Source organism: Hyperoodon ampullatus (genome assembly GCF_949752795.1).
Source record: "Hyperoodon ampullatus genome assembly, chromosome: 4".
Taxonomy (NCBI): Eukaryota; Metazoa; Chordata; class Mammalia; order Artiodactyla; family Ziphiidae; genus Hyperoodon; species Hyperoodon ampullatus.
This window is the reverse complement of record NC_136917.1, coordinates 5,599,222-5,626,738: the sequence shown is the minus strand read 5'-3', so window position 1 is coordinate 5,626,738 and position 27,517 is coordinate 5,599,222. Positions and strand designations below refer to the sequence as shown.

The 27,517-nt window shown below is 41.5% G+C and overlaps 2 protein-coding genes across 2 annotated transcripts in view; both read left to right on the top strand.

Moving 5' to 3' along the window:
• Positions 1–27,517, top strand: part of ATP10B (ATPase phospholipid transporting 10B (putative)) — a gene marked incomplete at its 3' end in the record, with an annotated part of 338,125 nt that overhangs the window by 159,244 nt on the left and 151,364 nt on the right. The gene's annotated exons all lie outside the window — the stretch shown is intronic.
• On the top strand, positions 6,809–9,171 carry LOC307052727 (Krueppel-like factor 10; the record flags this gene model as incomplete). The annotated part of the gene is made up of 1 exon (XM_079703841.1): positions 6,809–9,171. Exon 1 carries the CDS (start codon positions 7,729–7,731, stop codon positions 9,169–9,171), a length of 1,443 nt encoding a protein of 480 aa, XP_079559967.1. The 5' UTR covers positions 6,809–7,728.

The following is a 27,517-nucleotide window of genomic DNA, read 5'->3' as shown; positions in this document are numbered from 1 at the left end:
TATGCAGGAAAGAGCAGACAGCTGGATACTCCTTTGTGTGCAGACATATTGACTGTTATTACACAGCTTATTGCCATAGGTGTCTATAAAACGTACACTATGATGTTTGGAAAGTCTAAGTGTAGAAAGAACTCAGATGTTCACCCATGCCTTACTGAGTTCAGTAAAACACAAAGAGAAGCCACGATCTTAAAAAAAAAAAAAAAATCTAGTTCTGTTTTATTTTCTTGTTGTACATTACAACAAGATGATTACAGACACATCATTCATGGGTGACAAAATTATCCTCTTATTATCATGTTTAGAGTCTTTGAATAAGCTATCATGCTCACCTGTGTTTCCTTCATGATACAATTTAAAGACTAAGGTGTTATTAAAAAATGAATTGTCATCCCATAAGAGGCTTTGAAAAAAATTATAATATAGATTGATCTGCCAGACCAGTACCAGGCAGAGCTTTCCTTATCATGAAGCGTGCAAAATATTTAACGGTGCATGCCTAGAATTTTATGCATGTCAGATAAAACAAACTCAGAGAAAATAATTAGAGCTTAAAAGGACTCTGAAAGGCAAGTCTAACATTCTTTTCCAGATTCTTGAAACAAAAAATTTTTATTGGTGGAAGGAAATCTAAAAATTATAGTTTAAGTTATTATAGACTGGATTGCTGATTTGATGGTTATTCTGCAGTCTGGGACTCTAAGAGACCCAAATCCAGCTCTACTAATTATCCTACCACTTTATAGGTTTCTCAAGAAAATCATGTACAATAGCTAACAATAAAAGGTATGCAAAGGACTACATCATTGATAGCATTGGGAACGTTGCAAAGCCCTGGTAAATAAAGAGGGTAGGTTAAATCACAGGGCTTACTGAGAACTCTATTATTTTTCTTACCTAATCTGTCTCTGTCTGTCTCTGTGTCTATCTGGCTTTCTCTCTCTCTCCTTCCCATCTAAATCTTGACCCAGTATTCCAAAATATGTTGGTAGGAAAAGAGAGATGATTGGGCCCCAAGAGAGGCCCAAGTCCATTCACCTATCTGGGGACACTGAATCAGAAAAAGAGAGGCTTGCAGACAGGGACCATGCCTGCCTGTATCTGCTTACCATGCAGAAACCGGGAGACAGAAGTTCAAGAATGAGGCTAAAGCTTGTCAAGGTACAAGACCTTGACTGCTAGTTATCTCCTTGTCAGTGCTTTGATCAGTCGGGTAATCATCTTCTCTTCCCTCACAGAAGTACTGGGAAGAGAATGGACAGGGGCCAAAGCTTTCTGATGTAGGAAAGTATTTCTGGAGTTCAGGAGTTTCTGCTTCTACAATAGTAACAACAACAATATCTACCACGTATTAAGCATATACTCTGTGCTGGGTGCTGTTCCAAGGGCTTTATGGTTGACATCTCATTTAATCATTATAAAACCCTGTGGTGGTGACATAATTTTATCCATGTTACAGAGGAGAAAACTGAGGTTTAGAAAGGCTTTACCTAGTTTGGGCATCTGCTGCTTATCTAAGTACCCACTGTGATGTGTAGCCACCTACTGTTGACATATTTTAGAAAACTCACATTCACCACCACATCCACCACAGACAGCTTGAGTCTCCCATGGGTAATTCTGACCATGATTAAGTCCCCTTGCTATTGAAAATGTTGTCTCCCTACAGCCTACTATACTAAATACCATTTGTACCTTCTATAGCAGTGGTTCCCTACCATGCTGATTTTGCCCTCATAGACAGTTGATGATGTCTGGACACATTTTTGGCTGCCACACTTGGGAGGGGAGTGCTACAGGCCCTCTGTGTAGAGTGCCAGTGTTGTTGCTAAACATTCTATTGTATACAGGATAGGCCCCCACAGCAAAGAATTGTCTGGCCTAAAATGTCAGTAGTGCTAAGACTGAGAAATCCTGTTCTGTTGCCACACAAAGCAAACTGAACTACTTTCCACGTTAGCCATTAGATTGTGGAGAGAGCAATAATGTCAGGTCTAGCCCCCCCCACCTTATATACAGCCCCATCCTTACTACAGTGATTCTCCAGTGTTCTGTTACTTACCTGTTTTTAACAATCTCCTTTTCCAAAAATGGAGGCTTAGAAGATTAAATTAGCTACCCAGGATCAAATACTAGTGCATGACAAGGCCAGAACTAGACCCAGATTTCCTGGTTGCTATTTCAACCATCTTCCAATGATATCATGTCTAATCTTTCAATTCATTCATTGGGAATAAGTGTGAATGATACATTGTCTCTATTCTCACAAAGTTTATACTCCAGTGAACATCAGCCCAATATGTTCCCTACCCACATATAAATCATCCCCTTTGTTGTCATTTGATTTGGTCATGTCTACTTTTAAAGCAAATAAAAAGATTCTAACAATCAAGGCCCTCTAGGAAAGCATGACTACTTTCATGTCAAATTTGAGTCTGTACATATAGATCAATAAAACAGAAGAGAGTCCAGAAATGGACTTACATACATAGTCAATTGATTTTGACAAAAGCACCAAGGCAGTTCAATGGGAAAAAGATAATCTTTGCACCAAATGGTGCTAGAAAAAATTGGATCATCGTATGCAAAAATAAATGATCTTTCAATCTTACTTACACCCTAAACAAAAACTCATAATTGATTATAAACCTAAATATAAGATCTAAAATTACAAAACTTCTAGAAAAAAATAAGAGAAACATCTTAGTGACCTTGGGCTTGAAAGATTTCTTAAATATGACACAAAAGCTTGAACTGTAAAAGAAGAAAACCAATAATTCAGATTTCATAAAATCTAAAACTTTGCACTCCAGAAGACATTGTTACAAAAATTAAAAAGCAAGCTATAGACTGGGAGAAGATATTTGCATGACGTATATCCAGCACAGACCTTATAACTAAAATGTGTTCAAAACTCCTTTAACCTAAAAATAAGACAAACAATCCATTTTAAAAAAAGGAAAACTGATATTTTACCCCAAAAAAAGTTTCCAGATGTAAAAGACACATGAAAAGCTGTGCAATCTTTAGTCATTAAAGAATTGCAAATTAAACCACAATGCGATACCAACAACCCACTAGAATGGTTAAAAATTTAAAAGACTGGAGAGACCTTCAAGATGGCAGAGGAGTAAGACATGGAGATCACCTTCCTCCCCACAAATACATCAGAAATACATCTACATGTGGAACAACTCCTACAGCACACCTACTGAACACCGGCAGAAGACCTCAGACTTACCAAAAGGCAAGAAACTCCTCCATGTACCTGGGTAGGGCAAAAGAAAAAAGAAAAAAAGAGAGACAAAAGAATAGGGATGAGACCTGCACCTCTGGGAGGGAGCTGTGAAGGAGGAAAGGTTTCCACACACTAGGAAGCCCCTTGACTGGCAGAGACGGGGGACGGGGGGGAGAAGATTCAGTGCCACGGAGGAGAGCGCAGCAACAGGTATGGAGGGCAAAGTGGAGAGATTCCCGCACAGAGGATTGGTGCTGACCAGCACTCACCAGCCTGAGAGGCTTGTCTGCTCACCCACCGGGACGGATAGGGGTTGGGAGCTGAAGCTTGGGCTTCAGAGGTCGGATCCCAGGGAGAGGACTGGGGTTGGCTGTGTGAACAGAGCCTGAAGGGGTTAGTGCACCACAGCTAGCTGGAAGGGAGTCCGGGAAAAAGTCTGGAGCTGCCTAAGAGGCAAGAGACCATTGTTTCAGGGTGCGTGAGGAGAGGGGATTCAGAGCACCGCCTAAATGAGCTCCAGAGACGGGCACGAGCCGCGGCTATGAGCGGACACCAGAGACGGGCATGAAATTCTAAGGCTGCTGCTGCAACCACCAAGAAGCCTGTGTGCAAGCACAGGTCACTGTCCACACCTCCCCTCCCCAGAGCCTGTGCAGCCTGCCACTGGCAGGGTCCCATGATCCAGGGACAACTTCCCCGGGAGAAGGCACGGCACGGCACGCCTCAGGCTGGTGCAACGTCACTCTGGCCTCTGTCACTGCAGGCTCGCCCTGCATCCCGTACCCCTCCCTCCCCCTGGCCTGAGTGAGCCCAAGCCCCCTAATCAGCTGCTCCTTTAACCCTGTCCTGTCTGAGCAAAGAACAGACGCCCTCAAGTGACCTACACACAGAGGCAGGGCCAAATCCAAAGGTGAACCCCAGGAGCTGTGCGAACAAAGAAGAGAAAGGGAAATCTCTCCCAGCAGCCTCAGGAGCAGCGGATTAAATCTCCACAATCAATTGGATGTACCCTGCATCTTTAGAATAACTGAATAGACAACGAATCATCTCAAAATTGAGGTGGGGGACTTTGGGAGCAACTGTAGACTTGGCGTTTGCTTTCTGCATCTAATTTGTTTCTGGTTTTATGTTTATCTTAGTTTAGTATTTAGAGTTTATTATCACTGGTAGATTTATTCATTGATTTGGTTGCTCTCTTCCTTTTTTTATATATATAGATTTTTTTCCTTTTTCTCTTTCTGTGAGTGTGTATGTGTGTGCTTCTTTGTGTGATTTTGTCTGTATACATTTGCTTTTATCATTTGTCCTAGCGTTCTGTCTGTCCATTTTTTGTTTTTTTTAGTATAGTTTTTAGCACTTGTTATCATTGGTGGATTTCTTTTTTGGTTTGGTTGCTCTCTTCCTTCCTTTTTCTTTCTTTCTTTTTTTATTACTTTTTAATTTTCTTATTTTAATAATTTTCATTTTAATAACTTTATTTTATTTTTTTCTTTCTTTCCTTTTTTTCTCCCTTTTCTTCTGAGCTGTGAGGCTGACAGGGTCTTGGTGCTCTAGCAGGTTGTCAGGCCTGAGCCTTTGAGATGGAATAGTTGAGTTCAGGACATTGGCCCACCAGAGACCTCCTGGCTCCATGTAATATCAAACACCAAAAGCTCTCCCAGAGATCTCCATCTCGACGTTAAGACCCAGCTCCACTCAATGACCAGCAAGCTCCAGTGCTGGACACCCTATGCCACACAACTAGTAAGACAGGAACACAAGCCCAACCATTAGCAGAGAGGCTGCCTGAAATCATAATAAGGTCACAGACACCCCAAAACACACCACCGGATGTGGTTCTGCCTACCAGAAAGACAAGATCCAGCCTCATCCACCAGAATACAGGCACAAGTCCCCTCCACTAGGAAGCCTACACAACCCACTGAACCAACCTTAACCACTGGGGGAAGACAAGAAAAACAACGGGAACTATGAACCTGCAGCCTGCAAAATGGAGACCCCAAACACAGTAAGATGGGCAAAATGAGAAGACAGAGAAATATACAGCAGATGAAGGAGCAAGGTAAAAACCCACAAGACCAAACAAATGAAGAGGAAATAGGCAGTCGACCTGAAAAAGAATTCAGAGTAATGATACTAAAGATGATCCAAAATGATACTAAAGATGGAAATAGAATGGAGAAAATAAAAGAAACATTTAACAAGAACCTAAAAGAACTAAGGAGCAAACAAACAATGATGAACAACACAATAAATGAAGTTAAGAATTCTCTAGAAAGAATCAACAGGAGAATAACTGAGGCAGAAGAACAGATAAATGACCTGGAAGATAAAAGAGTGGAAATAAATACAACAGAGCAGAATAAAGAAAAAACAATGAAAAGAATTGAGGACAGTCTCAGAGACCTCTGGGACAATGTTAAATGCACTAACATTCGAATGATACGGGTCCCAGAAAAAGAAGAGAAAAAGAAAGGGACTGAGAAAATATTTGAAGAGATTATATCTGAAAACTACTCTAATATGGGAAGGGGAATAGTCAGTCAAGTCCAGAAAGCACAGACAGTCCCATACAGGATAAATCCAAGGAGAAACATGCCAAAACACATATTAATCAAACTATCAAAAATTAAATACAAAGAAAAAATATTTAAAGCACTGAGGGAAAAGCAACAAAGAACATACAAGGCAATCTCCATAAGATTAACAGCTGATCTTTCAGCAAAAACTCTGCAAGCCAGAAGGGAGTGACAGGACATATTTAAAGTGATGAAAGGGAAAAACCAGCAACCAAGATGACTCTACCCAGCAAGGATCTCATTCAGCTTCAACGGAGATATTAAAACCTTTACAGACAAGCAAAAGCTAAGAGAATTCACCACCAAACGATCTTTGCAACAAATGCTAAAGGAACTTCTCTAAGCAGGAAACACAAGAGAAGGAAAAGACCTACAATAACAAACCCAAAACAATTAAGAAAATGGTAATAGGAACATACATATCAATAATTAACTTAAATGGATTAAATGCTACAACCAAAAGACATAGACTGACTGAATGCATCCAAAAACGAGACCCGTATATATGCTATCTACAGGAGATTGTCTTCAGACCCAGGGACACATACAGAATGCAAGTGAGGGATGGAAAAAGATATTCCATGCAAATGGAAATCAAAAGAAAGCTAGAGTAGCAATTCTCATATCAGACAGAATAGACTTTAAAATAGAGACTATTATAAGAGACAAAGAAGGACACTACATAATGATCAAGGGATCAATCCAAGAAGAAGATATAATAATTGTAAATATTTATGCACCCAACATAGGAGCACCTCAGTACATAAGACACATGCTAACAGCCATAAAAGGGGAAATCAGCTGTAACACAATCATAGCAGGGGACTTTAACACCCCATTTTCACCAGTGGACAGATCATCCAAAATGAAAATAAATAAGGAAACACAAACTTTAAATGATACATTAAACAAGATGGACTTAATTGATATTATTAGGAAATTCCATCCAAAAATAACAGAATATACTTTCTTCTCAAGTGCTCATGGAACATTCTCCAGGATACATCATATCTTGGGTCACAAATCAAGCCTTGGTAATTTTAAGAAAATTGAAATCATATCAAGTATCTTTTCCGACCACAGTGCTGTAAAACGAGATATCAATTACAGGAAAAATCTATAAAAAATACAAACACATGGAGGCTGAACAATACACTATTCAATAACCTAGAGATCACTGGTGAAATCAAAGAGGAAATCAAAAAATACCTAGAAACAAATGACAATAAAAACACAACGACCAAAAACCTATGGGATTCAGCAAAAGCAGTTCTAAGAGGGACGTTTATAGCAATACAATCCTACCTCAAAAAACAAGAGAAATCTCAAACAACCTAACCTTACAGCTAAAGCAATTAGAGAAATAAGAACCAAAAAAAACCCAAAGTTAACAGAAGGAAAGAAATCATAAAAATCAGACCTGAAATAAATGAAAAAGAAATGAAAGAAATGATAGCAAAGATCAATAAAACTAAAAGCTTGTTCTTTGAAGAGATAAACAAAGTTGATGAACCATTAGCCAGACTTATCAAGAAAAAAAACAGAAAAGACTCAAATTAACAGAATTAGAAATGGAAAAGGAGAAGTAAGAAGTGACACTTCAAAAATCCAAAGGATCATGAGAGATTACTACAACCAACTATATGCCAATAAAATGGACAACCTGGAGGAAATGGACAAATTCTTAGAAAAGCACAACCCTCTGAGACTGAACCAGGAAGAAATGGAAAATATAAACAGACCAATCACAAGCACTGATATTTAAACTGTGATTAAAAATCTTCCAATAGACGGCGCGGAGCGCGGCGGTGGCGGGAGCGGCGTGGAGTGTCTCCGGTTGCCCCTCTGTGGCCAGGCAGCCAAGCAGCCTAGCAGCCAGTCAGCTCGCCGCCGGCGGCCAGGCAGCCAACCATGCTCAACTTCGGCGCTTCTCTCCAGCAGGCTACAGAGGAAAGAATGGAAATGATTTCTGAAAGATCAAAAGAGAGTGTGTATTCCTGGAACAAAACTGTAGAGAAAAGTGACTTTGAAGCCACAGAAGCACTTATGTCAATGAGCTGCAGTTGGAAGTCTGATTTTAAGAAATACATTGAAAGCAGATCCGTTACTCCAGTGTCTGATATGTCAGAAGAAGAGAATCTGCTTCCTGGTACACCTGATTTTCATACAGTCCCAGCGTTTTGTTTGACTCCACCTTACAGTCCCTTTGACTTTGAACCCTCTCAAGTGTCAAATCTGATGGCACCAGCGCCATCTACTGGACACTTCAAATCATTGTCAGATACTGCCAAGCCTCACATTGCTGCTGCACCTTTCAAAGAGGAGAAGAGCCCAGTACCTGCCCCCAAACTCCCCAAGGCTCAGGCAACAAGTGTGATTCGTCATACAGCTGATGCCCAGCTGTGTAACCACCGATCTTGCCCAGTGAAAGCAGCCAGCATCCTTAACTATCAGGACAATTCTTTTCGAAGAAGAACCCACCTAAATGCTGAGGCTGCAAGAAAAAACATACCTTGTGCAGCTGTGTCACCAAACAGATCCAAACGTGAGAGAGACACAGTAGCAGGTGTTGAAGAGAAAGCAAGTGCTGCACTTTATGACTTTTCTGTGCCTTCCTCAGAGACAGTAATCTGTAGATCTCAGCCGGTCCCCATGTCCCCACAACAAAAGTCGGTCTTAGTCTCTCCACCTGCAGTATCAACAGGGGGAGTGCCACCTATGCCCGTCATCTGCCAGATGGTTCCCTTCCCTGCAAACAACCCAGCTGTGGCAACAGTCGTACCCAGCACTCCACCCAGTCAGCCGCCAGCCGTCTGCCCACCTGTTGTATTCATGGGCACTCAGGTGCCCAATGGCGCCGTCATGTTTGTTGTACCCCAGCCCGTTGTTCAGAACCCAAAGCCTCCAGTGGTGAGCCCAAATGGCACCAGACTCTCTCCCATTGCCCCTGCTCCAGGGTTTTCTCCTTCAGCAGCAAAAGTCACTCCTCAGATTGACTCATCAAGGATAAGAAGTCACATCTGTAGCCATCCAGGATGTGGCAAGACGTACTTTAAAAGTTCTCATCTGAAGGCCCACATGAGAACGCATACAGGAGAAAAACCTTTTAGCTGTAGCTGGAAAGGTTGTGAAAGGAGGTTTGCCCGTTCAGATGAACTGTCCAGACACCGACGAACCCACACAGGTGAGAAGAAATTCGCCTGTCCCATGTGTGACCGGCGGTTCATGAGGAGCGACCATTTGACCAAACATGCCCGGCGCCATCTGTCAGCCAGGAAGCTACCAAACTGGCAGATGGAAGTGAGCAAGTTAAATGACATTACCCTACCTCCAACCCCTGCTCCCACACAGTGACAGACGGATGGCGAAGAATCAGACTAACTTTGGTCACAGCCAGAAGCCAGTGGTGATATAAAAATGCTTCTACTGCAAGTCTGTGGCCCTCCAGTGCGGGCTGCAAGCAGAAGCCCCACGGCCTGGGGAGAAGGCCCAGCCTGGGTTAGATGGTAAGAAGTGCTATGGCCTCAGGCAGCTCAAAGAGTGGCAGGACTCATTTCTTACCACGTAAGAGAGATGAGAAAGTTTTTATTCCTTTCAATATCTTTTGAAGGTTTCAGGTGAGGTCAGCCCAACCACAGGTAGCACAGATTTTGAATTTGTGTGCACAATTTATTACTTTACTTTCACCATTTATACTTGAGACCAACTTTTCAATGTGATTCTTCAAAAGCACTGGTTTCAAGAGTGTAGAGACTGGAAGTAAACTTTACGGTACAGAGATGGAGATGTAAAATTGATTTGTATTATCGCGAATATTATTATCCTTTCCTAGAGTTATCTTGTTTACTATTCTTAGTCTTTCCATTCAACTTCGTGGACATAGTTGTTAAATATATCTAGAACTAGCATTTTTACACTAATTGCTGACGTTTGGAATTGAGCAACTGTATATTGCTGAAGAGGTCCCAAAGAATTGGAATCCTCATTAATTTAATTGCTTTGAAGTGTAGCTTCAGGGTTTCTTTTTTGCGTTTTTGTTTTAAAAGTTTAACAAATGACTATAACTAGGACTTTTATTATGCTTTGAACCTTAGTTGGCTGCAGTTCCCTGTGTAGATTTGAAAATTGTATACCAATGTGTTTTCCGTAGACTCTAAAATACACTGCACTTTGTTTCGAAAAAAAATTGAAGACGAAAACACATATTGTAAAGAAGGGATATTAAGGATTTTAGATAACTCCTTCAAAAAGATGCCTTAGGTCATCAGTAAAGTACCCTTATGTTATGAGGATATAACATGTGCTTTATTGAATTAGAAAGTGAGTGAACATTATTCACAAGTGGACAAATGTCCTGTTAATTTATAGGAGTTTTTTTTGAGGGGGGGGAATGTCGAAGTAGATAGGTAGAAAAATAATTAGGACATTCACTTTTGTTAGCAGTATTTCTGTTATATTCTGTTTTGTATAGTGGATGATATATACAGTGGTGAAACAAAAGTCAGTTGTTTAAAATATATAGTGAAAAATGTGATTATGTCTTTCCATTTAACATTTTTCTCTATATTGGGTGTAGATTCCTGCCATCAAAATTTTGGACCCTTGGAAAACAAAAAAGAATTTTCTTTTAATAAAAAAAATCCTTGTGATTTACAATTTGCACAATATTTCTTTTGTTGTACTTTATATCTTGTTTACAATAAAGAATTTCCTTTGGTATAAAAAAAAAATCTTCCAATAAACAAAATCCCAGGACCAGACAGCTTCACAGGTGAATTCTATCAAACATTTAGAGAAGTTATAACACCTATCCTTCTCAAACTCTTCCAAAATATAGCACAGGGAGGAACACTCCCAAACTCATTCTACGAGGCCACAATCACCCTGATACCAAAACCAGACAAGGATGTCACAAAGAAAGAAAACTACAGGCCAATATCTCTGATGAACATAGATGCAAAAATCCTCAGCAAAATACCAGCAAACAGAATCCAACAGCACATTAAAAGGGTCATACACCATAATCAACTGGGGTTTATCCCAGGAATGCAAGCATTCTTCAGTATATAAAAATCAAGCAATGTGATACACCATATTAGCAAACTGAAGGATAAAAACCATATGATCGTCTCAATAGATGCATGAAAAGCTTTTGACAAAATTCAGCACACACTTATGGTAAAAACCCTCCAGAAAATAGGCATAAAGAGAACTTACCTCAATATAATGAAGACCATATATGACAAACCCACAGCCAACATCGTCCTCAATGTTGAATAACTGAAACCATTTCCACTAAGATCAGGAACAAGACAAGGTTGTCCACTCTCCCCACTATCCAGCATACTTTTGGAAGTTTTAGCCATATCAATCAGAGAAAAAAAGAAATAGATGGAATCAAAATGAGAAAAAAAGAAGTAAAGCTGTCACTGTTTGCAGATGACATGATACTATACATAAAGAATTCTAAAGACACTACCAGAAAACTACTAGAGCTAGTCAATGAATATGGTAAAGTAGCAGGATACAAAATTAATGCACAGAAATCTCTTACATTCCTATACACCAATTATGAAAAATCTGAAAGAGAAATTAAGGAAACACTCGCATTTACCATTGCAACAAAAAGAATAAAATACCTAGGAATAAACCTACCTAAGGACACAAAAGACCTGTATGCAGAAAACTGTAAGACACTGATGAAAAAAATTAAAGATGATACAAACAGATGGAGAGATATACCATGTTCTTGGATTGGAAAATCAACATTGTGAAAATGATTATGCTTCCCAAAGCAATCTTCAGATTCAGTGCAATCTCTATCAAGCTTCCAATGGCATTTTTCACAGAACTAGCAGAAAAAGTTTCACAATTTGTATGGAAACACAAAAGACCCCGAATAGCCAAAGCAATCTTGAGAAAGAAAAATGGACCTGGAGGAATCAGGCTTCTGGACTTCAGACTATACTACACAGCCACAGTAATCAAGGCAGTATGGTAGTGGCACAAAACCAGAAATATAGATCAATGGAACAGAATAGAAAGCCAAGAGATAAACCCATGCACCTATGGTCACCTTATTTTTGATAAAGGAGGGAAGAATATACAATGGAGAAAAGACAGCCTCTTCAATAAGTAGTGCTGGGAAAACTGGACAGCTACATGTAAAATAATGAAATTAGAACACTCCCTAACACCATACACAAAAATAAACTCAAAGATTAAAGACCTAACTGTAAGGCCAGACCCTATAAAACTCTTAGAGGAAAACATAGGCAGAACACTCTATGATATAAATCACAGCAAGATCCTTTTTGACCCGCCTCCTAGAGAAATGGAAATAAAAACAAAAGTAAACAAATGGGACCTAATGAAACTTAAAACTTTTGCACAGCAAAGGAAACCATAAACAAGCCGAAAAGACAACCTTCAGAATGGGAGAAAATATTTGTAAATGAAGCAACTGACAAAGGATTAATCTCCAAAATTTACAAGCAGCTCATTCAGCTCAATATTAAAGAAACAAACAACCCAATCCAAAAGTGGGCAGAAGACCTAAACAGACATTTCTCCAAAGAAGATATACAGATTGCCAACAAACACATGAAAGGATGCTCAACATCTTTACTCATTAGAGAAATGCAAATGAAAACTACAATGATATATCATCTCACACCCATCAGAATGGCCATCATCAAAAAATCTAGAAACAATAAATGCTGAAGAGGGTGTGGAGAAAAGGGAACCCTCCTGCACTGCTGGTGGGAATGTAAATTGATACAGCCACTATGGAGAACAGTAAGGAGGTTCTTTAAAAAACTAAAAAAACTACCATACGACTCAGCAATCCCACTACTGGGCATATACCCTGAGAAAACTATAATTCAAAAAGAGTCATGTACCACAATGTTCAGTGCAGCTCTATTTACAATAGCCAGGACATGGAAGCAATCTAAGTGTCCATCGACAGATGAATGGATAAAGATGTGGCACATATATATACAGTGGAATATTACTCAGCCAGAAGAAGAAATTAAATTGAACTATTTGTAGTGAGGTGGATGGACCTAGAGTCTGTCATACAGAGTATAGTACATGAGAAAGAGAAAAACAAATACCATATGCTAACAGATATATTGGAATCTAAAAAAAAAAAAATTGGTTTAAAGAACCTAGGGGCAGGACAGGAATAAAGGCGCAGACATAGAGAATGGACTTGAGGACACGGGCTGGAGGAAGGGTAAGCTGGGATGAAGTGAGAGAGTGGCATGGGCATATACACACTACCAAATGTAAAATAGATAGCTAGTGGGAAGCAGCCGCATAGCACAGGGAGATCAGCTCCGTGTTTGTGACCACCTAGAGGGGTGGGATAGGGAGGGTGGGAGGGAGACGCAAGAGGGAGGACATATGGGGATATATGTATATGTGTAGCTGATTCACTTTGGTATAAAGCAGGAACTAACACACCACTGTAAAGCAATTATACTCCAACGAAGATGTTAAAAAAAATACAGATTGCAGTTTATTGGAAGAAAAAATTTTAAGACTAATCATAGAAGTATTGTCAAGAATGTGGAGCAACTAGAACACTCTTACACTGCTGCTGGGAATGCAAAATGGAAAAATCTCCTAGTAAAAACTCCAGCAGTTTCTCAAAAAAAAAAAAAAAAAAAATTAAACATACACCCACTATTTGACCGAGCTACTCCCTCGTAAGTACAGTATTTACCCAAGAGAAAAGAGAAACATGAATCCACACATGTAGAGAAATTCAGAGCAACTTTATTTATAATAGCCCCAAACTGGAAACCACCCAAACATCCATCAACAAGTAAATAAACCAATTGTGGTATATCCATGCAGCAAAAAGGAACAAATTACTGATACACACTAGATAGATGATTATCAAAATAATTATGCTGAGTAAAAGGAGCCAGACACACATCACCCACCATCAAAAAACAAAAGAACATCTATACTGTGTGGTTGCATTTATATAAAATTCTAAAAACTCAATCCCCTATAAGACAGAAAGCAAATCAGTGGTTTCCTAGAGGACAGGGGTGGATAAGGGATGGGGACTTAAAAAGGGGCAAAAGGAAGCTTTGGGGATGATATATTCATCATCTTGGTTGCAGTGATGCTTTCATGAATGTATAGTATGTCAAACTCATTAAATTGTATAATTTACATATACATAGTTTATTACACATTAAATCCCAGTAAAACTTTAGAAAAATTAAGTGAATAAGATGTTTCAGTTCTATGTCCTTTAGCTCCCTTTTCCCATGTGAGGGGTTGCCACCCAATGGGGAGCATCTGCTTCTAACTCTGTAGTGCTAACTGCAGTGGCCACAGGACTGCCTGCTTCCTTCAGTGACAACTCAGTGTGGCCTCCTGGCCTCTGTCATCTCTAGGAAGTCTCTGCTGGTACAGTCATTCAGTGGTCAGCCCATCCACAAAAAACTGAAAATCAACACTTACTTAGAATTTTCACATCAGTGACAATAGTGGCCTCATCTTGGGTAATCTTCATCATTAAGTACGGATTGAGTTACACCAATAACTTTAAAGTCAAGGCATAGCCTGGAGGTCACATAAGACCCAATCTGCTAAAACATAGTGTCTGAACACATCTTTCACTTCCACAGGAACTTACAACACATCCTGGAGTTTCATTTCACATCTTTATTTGTAGCCCTGATTACATGTCTTTGAAAGCTTATCTATTTTGACTTTTCATCGCCTCTTTCCTAACCAAGAAACAATAAAATCCTGAGCCACATAAAAACTGTGATTCATCAAAACATTTATTTCCCAGCAACCTTCTTCTCAGGTCTAAGTTTAACAAGCAATCGAGAGTTAGAAATTTATGTGGATGGTGTTCGGGAAGATGATGATGCTGTTTGACAGATTTTTGTCATCATGCTGTCAGTTTTCTCTATGTCTGTATATATTTAACAGAAAATGGCTGTAACATATACTATATGTGAGAGACTACCATAGAAATTACCACAAACTTTGGATTCAAATCTGAACCCAAAGCCCCTTTGTATAATTTCCTAGTTGTGTGACTTATGGCAAGTTTCTTATCTTTTGTGAACTTCAGGTTTCTCTTTTGTAAAGTGAGATGATTGTTTTGTAAGGGTTTAGTAAGATATTTTCTTTACGGAACTTTATAAATTAAGAAACCATAGTATAGTCATTCAGATCACGGAATCTGAAGCCAGGCAGTCTACATTTCAATCCTGACCTTGCCACTTCTTTTGTAGTACTCTATGCCTCAGTTTCTTCATCTGTAAAAATGAAAATCATAAGAGCACCTACCTCCTAAGGCTGGTATGTGGGTTAAATTCATTAATACATATATATAAAATGTTTACACCAGTATCAACACAAGACGAGAACTCAATAAATATTATCTGCCATCAGCATTATTCAGTTATTTGTGATGATCTGTGCCGCATAATAGGTGTTGGATAAATGGTAGGCTTCATTCATTTAAAATCCTCTGTCTCTTTTGGTTTTCAAAACAATTTCTCTGTCCTACAGCCATCCCTTAAGTGCTCCCAAGAAAACCCAAACATTCTTCAGATTACAGTAAGAATGACACTTTTTTCTGTGTGTGCGCATGTGTTGCTTAGCAAAGCAAATAAAACAATGCCTAATGTGAGATTTTAATTACCATGTGTGTCAGTGATGCTGCTTTGTAAATCAGAGTTAATTAATTCTGAGTACTTGCTACTTCTTCAGTCCTCCTACCAGCTCAGGAGCAAGTGTGCTATTTTCTGTGTCAACAACAAGGGTTCTTCTAGAAAGGGTATTCAGAAAAAGCAGGGTGCCATCTCCACAAGAGCAATTTCAAGACTGGGAATTTAGACTTATACTGAGTTCCACCTAAGGTATGTTTCCCAGAAAAGGGCAAGATGTTTCCTCACTATGTTAGACAGGGCACAGCCTCCTCCAGCAGCACTTTTTGGCCTTATCCTTCAGAAAATGGTCCAAACTTTTTGAATCAATGATTTTGTCTTAATCCTTTAACGCACTCCTTCATATAACGGATTCAGTTATTTATTTGGCTGTTATGTGAAATGGTACTTTATTTATCTAAATGCATGGTTTTCAAACTTACAATGTTTACTCACAACTAAGTCTTGCATGGAAACATAATTCATAAAGCAGACCATGAGAGGAGCTGAGGAGTGTAGGTTGAAAACACAAACCAGTGGCCACCCAACCAAACCCCACACACACTCCTGTCCCCTACACCTGCCCTGGCAGTACTTCCAAGAAATCCCGTATGTTTTTCAGATCACATTTTGGAATCTTCGGTCCTAAAGTACACTTTTTCATTAAGTTTTCCAAAACACTTCTTCATCACTGTATTTGTGTATTTCACGAAAAACCCACCATTCCTTTGATTTTCCTGGTTGGGCTTCTGTCCATTTCCATCACGTTGCCTTTAAGCTGCCTCCTTTCCAAAGGGATAAAGCTGACATGTTTCAACCAACCAAAAAGCGCTTCCTCCTCTCCTGCCATCATTCTCCTCATCATGGTAATGATTAAGAAGAAGGAGATAGACTGACGTTTTCAAGATTCTTTCTTCTGGAAAGAGACAAGCAAAACTTTGGGATGATTGAAGTCCATGAAATCATCATGGAGCTGGAAATTCCTCACTAATGGATCTTTTTATTGGGGGGTGGGGTCTTGAAGCTTGACCATAGAGATACACGCAGAGTAGGAGAATTTATTGCTGAGGCAACTACAGCTCAAAACTAGAAATTGCTTTACAAGAGATTGAGTGACTAAACAAAGATGATAAAACTACAAATGTATATTACTCATCAGTCTTGCAATGGCAAAACTATGACATGTATGCCCCCACTCCCACCTCTAATGCCCAAGGTAAAGATCCCTGATGATTGTAGCATAGGTGCAGCCTCAGAATCCTTCACAACACAGCAGTCCAGGCAACAATTACATATTAATTAATCAGCATTGGCATGTGATTGGAAGTCTCTCTGCTGATCAGTACTGATCTAGCCCAACCACCAGATTTCACTTATAGAAATAGAAGCCCAGAGGGTGGACAATTTGCCCAATATCACACAGCTAATTAGTGGTGGATAGCCATGCCCTTTCACCAACACAACTCTCAGTCCATTACACTGAACATACTAAAACACTTGTTGAGCTCTGAGAATTCCTGTGTTCTTACCCCCTGTGTCCATATATAGGGAGCTAAGAGCATCTCCTAGCTTTCTTTCAGTCCTAAAGTTGTTTCACAGTGTTTGTTCCCCTGTAGCTTTTCAGAATTTATGTCAGTAATGCCAGATATTGGAGGCAGCATCTTGCAAAAGTTAAGAGCACAGGCTTTGCCTGACCAGTTCAAACTAGGCTGTTGTTCCTGCCTTGCTATTTACTTGCTGCATGATATCCAGAATGCAGTCTAACCTCTTTGAAGCTCAGTTTCCTCCTGCATAGGACAAATACTCACCTCACGGGGATGCTCTGAGATTAAATCAGATTCTGAGATTAAATGCTCTGAGATTAAATCAGATTCTGTATGTGAAAGTGCATAGCACAGGGCCCAGAACATCATAGGTACATATTTACCTGGAAGAGTTTTCCTTTCTTCCTTTCCTTCCCTTCCTTTTTCCCCTTTCTCTTTTCTTCATATTTGATTCTACAAGTTATTAACTCCTTGACCTTGGGCAAGGAGCTTAACCTTTCTGAGTTTCTTTCTTCATTTTTAAAACAAGAATCACATTAGTACTGACCAAACTGGCTTGCTGTGGAAAGTAAATGGGATTAGAGCAGCAGCAGCAAACTCGATTCACAGTATGAGTATGGACTCCGTACAGAGAATCTTCTAGAATACTTACCAGCTTTCTTGCACTTAAATGTCTAACCTCAGAGGCTTTTTCCATGAATATTTATATTATGGCCATTGGAGGTAGGATGCAAAGGAGGTGGCTAATATCAGAAGGCCCAGCTGTCTCTTGAGAGGGAGTCCTTTCATGGTGGGTAGGATAGTCTTGGATTTCAAGTTTGAAAACTTGAATTTTCATGAAGCCTGTCATGAACTTGCTCTGTGACCTTTGGCAGGTCGTTTAGCCTCTCTGGACATCAGGGTAATCCACCATGCCCACATCATAGCATTGGCAGCCCAAATGAGAAATGACCCAGGGAAATCTAAAGGAAGGAATCGTATTTTTTCTTTTTTCTGGAAGAAAAAACGAGGGGGACCTATCCCCGTGGAGTTGGAATTGGCTCTAGTTTATCTTTCCCTTTCTCTTACATGCACAAATGACTTTTTATGTGAAGATCTTCTTTTTTAATTTAAGATTGGATATGTGGCTGCCCTACTTAGAGTTTAAGCTGTCTCTGAACAGCCGTCTTTAACTCCTACACATGTAGCCAATTAGAGGATGCACACTGATCCTGGGCCTCGAAGCATCTTCTTCTGATCTTTACAGCAAAGACTTTGTGTACAGAGGGTCCCTGAATTATTAGATGGAATGACCTAGTTCAACCACGAAAAAATTTGAAACACACCTTTCCTACCACAAACAGACACACAGGCATGTGTGCACACATGTACACAAACACTTCTTTCTCCAGACCCCTTGTATCAAACAATTCAGAATTCCTCCTGCTGAGCCTCTGTAGGGCTCCGGAGTGACAACCAAGAGGATGGCACCAGTGACAGTGTCAGTTCTGATGGATCATTTTGATCAGCAGAAAAGAGTCTCTAGAATGGAATGCAAGCACTGGGTAATTGAGAATGAGTCCTTTGGGCTATTAGGTATCTAGTAGATGGTAAGATAAATCCTCATCTTTTGCTAGTTATAGAAAAAGAGATATATTTTTCGCCTACAAAGAAAGTGAAAGGACTAGACCGTTATCAGTTACCATGGCAACACAGCTCCACTACTGCTCAGTTCATCCTGTCACTGTAGAAGACTTGAGGGAAAAAAGAAAATAACACCAAGCTTCTCTCTGTTTTTTGTTAAATATTTTGAAGTGACATTTCATGGCATGAGCCTGAAACAACTTTTTCTAAGAAGAAAGGACAGGAGAACCTGAGAGGGAGATAAAGGCGGAATTCAAAGCCTGGAGGACTCCGGGGACGTGTTTGAGAGGAGCTAGCTGTTTACTGATGTGTTCAGTACCAATGAAACTGAGAGGGAAGGAAAAGAAAGTAATAAATATTTATTGAGTGCCCACCACATGCCTGGTGTGGTGCTTAATAATGAACAGTCTGCAACCTCCCAGAACTCTCTGTCTGAAAGAGAAAGACAACTAAACAAGCAATTAAAATATAAGGGGCAGATTATTCCAGGGCACAAGTACGGGGGCAATGGGAGTGTGTGGCAGGTGGCACTGACACTGGTGTTTTTTTAGGGGGCAGGAAGAGGGAAGGGGGTAGAATTCCCTGTGTGTAATGGAGCTACCACTCCCAGGCATTTCTTTTCCCACTCACATAAGATAATGAATAAATAAGCACAGTCCCCAAATATGGTTACTTAACTTGTGCTCCCTCCAGCCAGTGCAGTAAAGTACTCGTAGAGTAACAGAAAGAACATGGATTGGATTCAGACTACCTCGATTCAACACTGACACTTACTAGGTATGCAGTCTTGGTTCAGTCATTAAACTTCTGAGAGTGTCTATTTCCTCATCTGTATTTATCTGGAAGATGATGAGGATCCATGATAGTGGTTTTTTCATTGTAGTTTTTGGTTATTTATTTATTTGGTTGCATCAGGTCTTAGTTGTGGCAGGCAAGATCCTTAGTTATGGCATATGAACTCTTAGTTACAGCATGCATGTGGGATCTAGTTCCCGGACCAGGGATCAAACCCGGGACCCCTGCATTGGGAGGGCGGAGTCTTAACCACTGCGCTACCAGGGAAGTCCCTATGATAGTGTTTTAAGCAGGTTTGTAACATAAAGTTGTGCCGGCAGCAGAGTACAGGATGGTTCTAGAGCCAAACAGTAGTGGTGGAGGGAATGAGGGAGACACTCTAAAGACAAGAGCATGGGTGATGGATTAGATAAGATGAGTGGCAGTGGAGAGGCGTGGATGGATTCTAGAAATTCTATAAGTTAGAACCAACAGAAGTTATTGAACATGAAAGAGAGAGAATTGAAAAATGAAGCCAATTTGTTGGACAACTGAGTGAATGGCATAGCCATTTGCTAAATGATGGTTAATGATGGAGCCACAGGTTTGGCACCATTTTGGTTGGTTACAAAGTAGCCAAGTTGGTTAAGTCATGTTAAGTTTCTAGAAGGGCACTTGTTGAGCTTTTGTGTGAGACTGGTATGTGGGTTTGCCCAGAGTTTGAAATAGGTCTGGAACACCATGAGGAGATTACACATTTAGCTTAGAACATGACGAGGGATTCTAGAATGAGATCTTGTGTAGACTCCACCGTCAGGTGCATAAGCGCAACCACAGCAGAATAATTCAGAACATCTTCTTACTCTCCATCTTTAATTACAAGCTACATTCCTTCTGCAATCTCCATTACTGCTACCTGCATATGAAAGATTGGAGATCATCTTTAACCTTGGAGAAGGAAGGCCGTTTAATTCCCCTATTGCTCTTTGCCCTGATATCCAGGAACTTAGCTTTTGTGGAGTTCAACAGCCTTAGTCAGGTTTGGAGAATGCCAAAGGTGGGACATGTTGAAATGAGATAGAATGTGGCCTAGTTGAGTTGTCTCTGGTGGTAGTTGGCCAGTTGGCTGGCTAGAGGATTCCATCTGTGACCCTCACGTGTGCTCACTTACACTCTATTCTCTCTTCCAGCAAACCCGACGCTGAACTCATTCTTCTTCCAGGGGTCCACAGTCTTGTTCCAAAGGCAGAACTCGTTCCTGCACACAGCCATGCAAGATCTTGGCTTCTGCCATTTTAACTGCCAGGAGTGTACACGAAGTCAGAGGATGTGGATTTGAGACCTAGTGCCACAGTTAGCCGAGGTGTTTATCCTGAGCAAGTTTCTTCATTCTCAGAGTTTCCTTCTCTGTGTTGCAGGGATAATAGTGACAAGAGAGGGCCCCATCCCACCTGGTGGCAGTGAGGAATAGCTGAAACAAGGCTTGGGAAAGAGGTGTGGAACTGAAACAGGAGTTGGGGGTTGACTCTCGGAGCATGGGGAGGGCAGCTGGATTGTAGAAATAGGAAAAGCGAACCTCCCGCCCCTTCCTTCCTGCTGCCATGCACGTCTAGGACTCTCTGGGAGGCATCCCCTCAGGGTAACCTTGAAACTTCTGTAGGAGGGGCCTGAGGTCTGAGAAGATAGAATTCTATGTAGGCAGTGGGGCTATCACTCCCAGGCATTTCTTCTCCCGCGATAAGACAGTAAGTAAATAAACTCTCCACTGCACCTTCACCGTATATCAACCCTCTAAGGTTGCCCTGAGCACAGTCCCCAAATACAGTTACTAAATTTATGCTTCCTGCAGCCAGTAGCAGTAAGTCTCTCCTAGAGTAACAGAAAGAACATGGCTTTGGATTCAGACTACCTAGATTCAGTGCTGACATTTACTAGATGTGCAGCCTTGGTTAAGTCATTTAACTTCTGTGAGTGTCTATTCTATTTCCTCATTTGTAACAAAGAGAGATTATCCTTCTCAAATGGTCTTATAAAGATTAGAGATAATTTATGTAAGGTGCCAATCACAGGGTCTAGCCCACAGCAAGCACTCAATAAGCAGTAGCTCCATTCTTTTATTTATAATCACTTATAATAATAAAAAATAAGAGGATCTACTTCTGCAGACCCTCAGCCCACTGTCTCTCAAACTTTCTATCAATTACTATGGCTGTACAAGGATCTCTCCCCATTCAGAGGGCAGCATCTGGATTCAGTGGTTATGAAACCAGTTGACAACAGAGAGGATTGGGAAAAATCCTGTCTCTGACTCTATCACTATCACTGTGTCTGCTCAGAAATCTCAGCCAGCACTCCTCCCTCTGGCATCTAGAAGTCACTCCTGCATCTCAGAGAAACTTTGCAATAACCAGCTCCCATGAGAGGGGCGTCGGCATCTCTGCAGGCGGAGAGGGTCAGAGCAGGACAGCTAGAAAAATATGTCTGGCTGGGCCCCTGCTCCACGGCACTCCTTCACACCCAGTGGCTGCGTAAAGGGTGGATGAAGGATATTTGGGTTTAATTGGGAAATGCTATCAATTGTCCTAGGCTCATTTAAAAAGCCATTAGTATCAGGAAGTGGACAGATTAGGTAATGAGGAAGAGAAAAGGGAAAAAGCTGTCAGTGCCCTGCTTTGCAGGGACCGAACGGCCTGTCTAAGCTTCACCAGCGAGGGCTGCACTGAATGCTAAGAAGCTACTGGAGTCGATTTTGAGATGCTGTGGAGGGAGAAGAGGTGTCTGGGCCAATTCACACCGAGTCCCTGGCAAGCTTGTTGTTCTCGCAGCCCCCAAAGGTGGTACTGCAGTGATCGGCACTGAGATTTCAGGCGGCTGTTTCTGGCAGCCTGGCAACCGTGCCACCCAGCAGTAACCATATCAACACGTGTAAATAATTGCTCCCCTGTGTTACCTCCCTATTTGCCAAACTTGGAAGTGGGTCCAGGGCCCTTTTCATCCCGGGAGACATCTGTCAGGTTCAAAGTCCATAGTGGACCTGAGGCAGACAGGGAGAAGGAAGATAGAGTTGTACTGGAGGATGGGTGAGAGAGACAGGGAAGCAGAAATGAAGGACAAAGGTAAAAGCAGGCTATAAGAACCGGAAATGAAAGGGATGCGTGACAGTGCTGTGTATTAGTTTCCTAGGGCTGCTGTAACAAAGTGCCACAACCTGGGGGACTTAAAGCAACAGAAGTTTACTCTCTCGCGGTTCTGGAGGCTAGAAGTCTAAAATCAAGGTGTCTGCAGAGCCATGCTCCCTCCAAAGCTTCTGGGGCAAGGTCTTTCCTTGCCTCTTCCACCTACTTGTAGTCCTAGATGTTCCTTGGCTTGTGTCAGCTGCCTCTGGCTTCACATGGCCATCTTCCCTCTGGGTCTGTATCTGTGTCTCGGCTCCTCTTTGTATAACGACACACCATACTGAAGTAGTGTCCACCCTAATTAAGTATGACCTCATCTTAACTTGATGACATCTGCAAAGAAGGTCAAAGTAAGGTCACATGCACTGGCCCTGGGGGTTAGAACTTTAACATATGTTTGCGGGGGGACACAATTCAACCCATTAGAGGCTGTTCAGAGGGCTGCTGTCTGATAAATTTAGTCCAGTACTGTAGAAGGCCCTGGGAAAGGCTGGAAAGGCACTAGTAGGGATTTCAGAGTCACAAATTCCAATGTAATATCATAGTTAAGAACATAATAAAATTTGTTAAGTAACATAACAGGCTGCAGAATAGGAAAATGGTGGTTATTCCTTAGCCCAAGACCTTGGGATGAGGGTGAACTAGAGTTCTTGCCCCAGATAAGGGCAAAGGGTGCTCGGCTCCAGCCCATGTTGCCCTGTAGGACTGGCTCAAGGAGGCCAGACCCTCCAAGGAGGCAAGAATCCAGAATTATATGCAAAATTTAACAAATGTTTTTTAACTTTGGCAAATAATTTTTTTTTTCAAAATGCAGTGCAGCCCAAACTAAGCCCCTCTGCAAACTAAGAACAGTCATGAGTAGCCAATCTGCCCCCACTAGTAAAGAGCCTTAGGTTCAAGTCCCAGGCTTGCCACTTACCGTGTGACCTTCAGTGATTCCTCTCGCATCTCTGGACCACAGTTTCCTAGTGGGGCAGGAGGCAGCCTCGATCATCCCAGAGAGCATGGCGGTGAGTGATGGTGACTATTTCGAGGTATGGGATGCCAGATGTGTGCTGGAGGTACTTACAGAGTAGTTGAAGAAACAAGACTTACACATTGGGAAACTTGAGTGGCCTGCAGTTGTTCTGAAGATTATATAAGTGGATCAATTTAAAGCCACTAGAAAGTGCCTGCCCCAGCCTCCCGCTGACTAATTCCTCCCCTCATGCTAACCCCTTTCAGGGCTCCTCTGTGAGTCAGACTTAGCGGCTGTTTTAATGGTTTTAAATGCAGGGGTTCCAAATGCAGAGATGTGAGGCAGATATAACTGAGTTGCTAGGAGAGAGCCTCACAGAGTGGAGACAGAAATCTTCCAATCCCAACTTTAACGCTGCTGATGATAATAGCTCACTGTGCAAATTCTATGCACGAGGCACTGTGCTAAGAGATGCCATGGATTATTTGCAGTTCTCACGCCAACCGTGAGAGGTAGATGTTATAATGACTTCTATTTCATTGAGGAAACAGAAGCAGGAACTCCAGAGTTTCGGGAGAAATCTCCCAGTTCCTTGTGGCAGCTAAATCAAATATTTTTCAAAACCTTGTGCAGTCTAAACTAAGACCATCTGCAAACTGAACCCAGCCCATGGGCAGCCACTTTGTGATCTTTGGTCAAGAGTCTTGGATTCCATGGGCTTCCCTGGTGGTGCAGTGGTTAAGAATCTGCCTGCTAATTCAGGGGACACGGGTTCGAGCCCTGGTCTGGGAAGATCCCACATGCCACGGAGGAACTAAGCCCATGTGCCACAACTGCTGAGCCTGTGCTCTAGAGCGCGCGAGCCACAACTACTGAGCTCATGTACCACAGCTACTAAAGCCCGCACTCCTAGAGCGCATGCTCCACAACAAGAAAAGCCACCACGATGAGAAGCCCATGCACTGCAATGAAGAGTAGCCCCCGCTCGCTGCAACTAGAGAAAGCCCTGCACAACAACAAAGAAACAAAGCAACCAAAAATAAATTAATTAAATTTTTTTTTAAAAAAGAGCCCTGGATTCCAGTTCTAGCTTTGCCATTCTCTGTGTGACCTTGGGTAAGTCACATACTCTCTCCAGACCATGGTTGAGATGCTCAATAACTTGCCAAGGTCACAGAGTTTATAAGTGGCAAAGCTCAGGATTTGAACCCAGTCAGTTCAGGGTCACGAAATGTAATCACTGTAAATGTAAACAATCTTTAATATGTGTTTCCATTACTCTTCTAAGACCCTCCACCAACCAAGCTACCAGATCTAGGTGAGACACAGGATGGCGCCCTATTTGCGTTGGCTGATATCTTTAACAAACTCCAGTGATGGACAGTAAATAAGAATGAAATTAAGTAAGTGAAGAGTTGCATAGACTTGTTTAAATGTGAAGGGCAAACAAGAGGTAGGAAGGCCCTCTCTCAGCTATGCATCATTTGGCCTAAGATTGCATCCTTAAGTTTTTTTTTCCTCAGTCATGTGACACTTTTGATTCATGCCTCAAAATAAGAGGAGTCTTAAAAGCTTTTGATATGAAAATGAAGCTGCCCAGTGGTTTTTCAGATTGATTGATTGATTGATTGATTGATTTTTTAAGTCTTTATTGAATTTGTTACAATATCACTTCTATTTTATGTTTTTTTGTTGTTGTTTTTTTTTTTTTTTTTTTTTTTTTGCGGTACGCGGGCTTCTCACTGCTGTGGCCTCTCTCGTCGCGGAGCACAGGCTCCGGATGCGCAGGCTCAGCGGCCATGGCACACGGACTCAGCCGCTCCGTGGCATGTGGGATCCTCCCAGACCGGGGAACGAACCCGTGTCCCCTGCATCGGCAGGCGGACTCTCAACCACTGTGCCACCAGGGAAGCCCTATGTTTTGGTTTTTTGGCCGCAAGGCATGTGGGATCTTAGCTCCCTGACCAGGGATGGAACCAGCACCCCATGCATTGGAAGGCGAAGTCTTAACCACTGGACCGCCAGGGAAGTCCCTAGATTTATTTTTTAGCAGAAAACCTTTTTTTAAAAAAGAATGAAACCTTACATAGAATGCCAGCATATAGAATAGCATCAGCTGGTGTCCATGATGTACTGCTCCGGCATAATAATGATGATGAAGGTAAGAACGCAGCAGCTAATCCTTGCTGAGAACGTCCCGCATGCCAGGCACAATTTATTCTAAGACCGGACCCTCAGTAACTTATGGAAGCCTTACAACAACTCTAGGAGGAGACTGAGGCTCAGAGATGTTAAGTAACTTGCTCAAGGTCACAGAGCTTAGCCTGAGGCTGCCTCCAAGGCCCACAGCCTTTCCCCTTCTACTACTCTGCTCTCCAACCCAGTCCACTCCAGACGTGCCTGGGTAAAAGGAAGGAGCAGCTTATTGCAGATGAGAGCCACAGTGATACAGAGCCATACCTTTGCCACTTATGATTCCAAGTCATATTGAAACCCCAGTTTGATTTTACTATGCACGTGGACTTCATCCGTGGGAAACATCTCTTCTAACTGACAGTTACTAGGCCTGTCATTGTACCTCAGTCTTAGCTAATCTGTCTTTGAGGTGTTTCAGTGGGTCTTTCAAAGAGATAGTTATGTCTCCCTCAAAATATAAATTAGAAGTCAGAATATCCCCAATGTGACTCTCCAAATTGGGTGAAAATCTGTCCAGAGTGGTTAGAAACAGACCCCAATCCACTGGATTTATATACATAAAAGAGGATCTGCAGTGATCCCAGGAAGAAAGGGGCCTACCTGCCCACGAGGCCTCTTCAGGGAACCTCAGGCTCTGGGAACCCAGGCAGAAAAGAAAGCCACTAGCCAGGAAGAAACTTACTGGTCTGCTCTCTGGTTTGCCTGGGACAACACAGAAGCTGTTTAATTTGCATGATTAGGCCAGGGCTGATGGTACAATTAGTGATAGGTTAAACCTCTCCGGAGCTTTATTTTCTTTACACTTCACTAATAAAATGTAACTTTTAAATAGAACATGGATCTTAACCATTAAGCTTCTAGAGAGTTGAACCAGAACAGATTTCTCAACCTTGGCATTATTGATATCTGGGGCTGGATGATTCTTTGCTGTGGGAGCTGTCCTGGGCACTGGAGGATGATTAGAAGTAGTTCTGGCCTCTATGCTTGCCGGGCCACTAGCATGATCTTCCCTCTCCCAGTTTCTGACAAGCAAAAATACCTCTGCATTTTGCTAAATAACCCCCAGAGGGCAAAATAAATCCCAGTGAGAACACTGAATTAGGTGATTTCAGAGATGCCATTTAGTTATCATCCTATGATCCCTATGATATTTGAGATAAGTTTTAAATGAAAACTTCAGCCCAGGGACTTCCCTGGCAGTCCAGTGGTTAAGACTCCATGCTTTCATTGCCGAGGACGTGAGTTCGATCCGTGGTCAGGGAACTAACATCTCCCAAGCCATGGGGCGTGGCCAAAAAAAAAAAAAGAAAAGTTTAGCTCAATATATTTTTCCTACTGCTAAGCTTGTCCGTTGTCTGGAGGTCCTGGTTCATATGTCGAGGCCAGCATCATAGTGGTTTGCCTTCACTCCAGTTGCTCCTGGCTACCGGACCTCAAGTTATTTCCTAAAAGCATATAGCTTAATAATCCTGCAGAGATCAGCCTCTCTCACCACCTCCTGTTGCTTCCAACTCCCTTCTCTCATCATATCTCCTCTTCCCACAAATGCGAAACTAGAAGACAAATGAAAATAAATGTCAAGTATCTTGGCTGAGTCAGTGTAACCCACCCAGACAGCCTTTCTCATATCAAGGGGCATTATTTATTTCTTACTTTGTCTTTTTCCATTGTCTTTTTCTAAACAATTTTCTCTGGTAATTACTACTTATTTATTTAAGAGCTTAAGTCACACCCTGT